The sequence below is a fragment of the Alexandromys fortis genome, unplaced genomic scaffold (genome assembly GCF_014885135.2).
Source record: "Alexandromys fortis isolate MF-2015 unplaced genomic scaffold, M_Fortis_MF-2015_v1.1 scaffold_888, whole genome shotgun sequence".
NCBI classification, from domain to species: domain Eukaryota; kingdom Metazoa; phylum Chordata; class Mammalia; order Rodentia; family Cricetidae; genus Alexandromys; species Alexandromys fortis.
Genome location: NW_026068762.1, coordinates 10,160 through 12,526, shown reverse-complemented (window position 1 = coordinate 12,526; position 2,367 = coordinate 10,160). Strand labels below are relative to the sequence as shown.

General features: G+C 50.3%; 1 protein-coding gene across 1 annotated transcript; it reads right to left on the bottom strand.

Moving 5' to 3' along the window:
* Positions 1–1,180: 1,180 nt before the first annotated feature.
* On the bottom strand, positions 1,181–1,916 carry LOC126496036 (nucleoside diphosphate kinase B-like). The gene is made up of 2 exons (XM_050133617.1): positions 1,752–1,916; positions 1,181–1,553 (listed from the first exon to the last, which is right to left on the bottom strand). The coding sequence occupies exon 2, from the start codon at positions 1,547–1,549 to the stop codon at positions 1,205–1,207; it is 345 nt and encodes a 114-aa protein (XP_049989574.1). The 5' UTR covers positions 1,550–1,553; positions 1,752–1,916; the 3' UTR covers positions 1,181–1,204.
* Between the last annotated feature and the right edge of the window lie 451 nt (positions 1,917–2,367).

Genomic DNA, 2,367 nt, shown 5'->3' with positions numbered 1-2,367 from the left:
TCACTGCCATGAATGATGTTCCTAAAAAAGAAAGCTCATTTATTATGGTGTATTACAGTGCCAGAGTCCATTTAATAGGTAACAGCAAAGGGCAGACACTGCAGACCTTTTCAGTCAAAGGCCCACCTGACACTGAATGATCCCAAAACCAACTGTAGGGCTGATAGTGCTGTGAAATCCATTGGATAGGACTGAAGAGACTGATAAACGGTTAACACTTGTTGCTCTTGCAATTGCAGAGGACCCAGGTTTCAGTTCACATGGTGGCTCGCAACAATGCATAACTCAGTTCCAAAGCATCTCATATATGTAAGCAGAACACTCGGAAAAACCTTTAAATATCACACCAAAAATTTTTTAAAAATCTATAAAAGTGCCCAAATAAAAAGAGCCGTACGTCCAAGTTTCCCCTTCAAGAGTATTTATAACCCAAGATTGCTACGAGTGCCAAAGAAAAGTTCCTTCTGAAAAATAGAAGCAGGCAAGCCTCCAAATCAAAAGCCAATCCTGATTTTTTTTCCCCTTGGGGGGAGCTAGTCTATTTCCTATGCAGCTTACAATGACTGAACTTTCTGATTTTCCTGCCTCCCAAATGTGCCAGCTTATCTAATTTACATAGGCTGGAAATTGAACTCATGGCCTCCTTCATGCCAGGCAGGCAGTCTGCCAACTAAGCTACAGCCTCAGCCCTCTGCATTGTCTTTGGCTGGCTGGCTGGCTGGCTGGCTAGTTGGTTGGGTTTCTGAGAGTTTCTCTGTGTAGCCCTGGCTGTCCTAGAACTCTGCTTACAGACCAGACTGGCCTGGACCTCCATGATCTGCCTGCCTCCCAAGTGTGGATTAAAATCATGCATTTTCTTAATTAAAGTGATTTGCAAGCCATTGCTTATTAGTAACAATCCTTTTATTGCATCTGAATCTACAGTTTGGGTACAAATTATGGCTTAGGAAAACTCAGAGGGTTAGGTTTTACATGGTGAGGTTAAACCCTGTTTCCCATGTAGAAACTATCACATGCAGCTCTCTGTACAGTGAGTGTCTCAATTACAAATTTTAAGCAATCATTCACAGAAGTGTTTAGTGATAATTTCCATGTTGTATTTTCAGGTTTTCGTAAACTTGGGGTATGCCCAAAATGTTGTATGCTCCACTTCGAGTTGTATTCCCTTCCCTCTCCCTCTCTCTTAACACACACACACACACACTTACCTGCCAACTTGAATGCAAAAATCCCCTCGAATGGTGCCTGGCTTAGAGTCAGCTGGATTGGTCTCTCCCAGCATCATTCGGCCTGTCTTCACCACATTGAGCCCCTCCCAGACCATGGCCACCACGGGCCCCGAGTTCATGTACTTCACCAGCCCTGAGAAGAAAGGACGGTCTTTCAGGTCAATGTAGTGCTGCTTCAGGTGTTCCTCAGAAGCCCGAAGGAACTTCATGGCCACCAGGCGGAACCCCTTCTGCTCGAAGCGCTTGATGATCTCGCCCACCAGGCCGCGCTGCACGCCATCTGGCTTGATGGCAATGAAGGTACGCTCGAGGTTGGCCATGGTCCTGCCAGGGCAAGAAATGCAGTCGATGAGGCCGGGCCGAATCAAGCCGGCCCGGGAGGCCACGTGGGCTCCCGGCACCTCCGCCGCTGAGGACACGTGGCTTTCCGGGTACTTCTTCCCCACCCGAGAGGCCCAGGAAGGGGGCCGTGGTAGCCAAAGTTGGGGTGATGTTGGAGTGGAGAGTGTATCCCAGCCTTACCGAAAGTTAGTTGGCTGGACGGCCGGTGTGGGCGATGAGCGATGGGAAGAAAGAGCAGAGGGACCACCAGGCGGGCGCGGGGTAAGGAAGGAGGGGTTGCTGGGCGGGACGAGGAGCGTCACAACTCGGAGGAGCTACTGCCCAACCCGGGAAGTTCAGCCGGTCCGATCTGCCAGTCGCCTGTGTCCCCGCCCAGCGGCCCGTGGTGCATTCCCTCGCCTTGCTAGGCTTTTAAGGACTGCGAGGCAGGAAGTGATTTGTTCCCCACCCAGGTCGGCCTGCACTTTGCTTACTACAGGCTCCAACACCGGGGACCTGCTATTGGTCCTAAATTCTTCCAGGAGACATTCGCGTTCAGCCTGCCCAGCGGCACCAACGCCCAGCTAAACCCTCCCTGCCCTAGGGAGGCAAATCTTTTCCACCTTTGATTCAATCCTCTATCTCTCTCTGCTTGAGGTTTTAGCCTTCCTCATCCAAAATGACAGCTTCCCTAGGAGCCAGTCCCCTATGTCCCCTCCTCAGAAGGCCATCTGTTCAGGTCTCTGTCTCAGAATGACTTTCCAATTCCTAAGACAACCCATTTTGACTCCAGGATCTGCCCCCTGCTGTCCGTCTC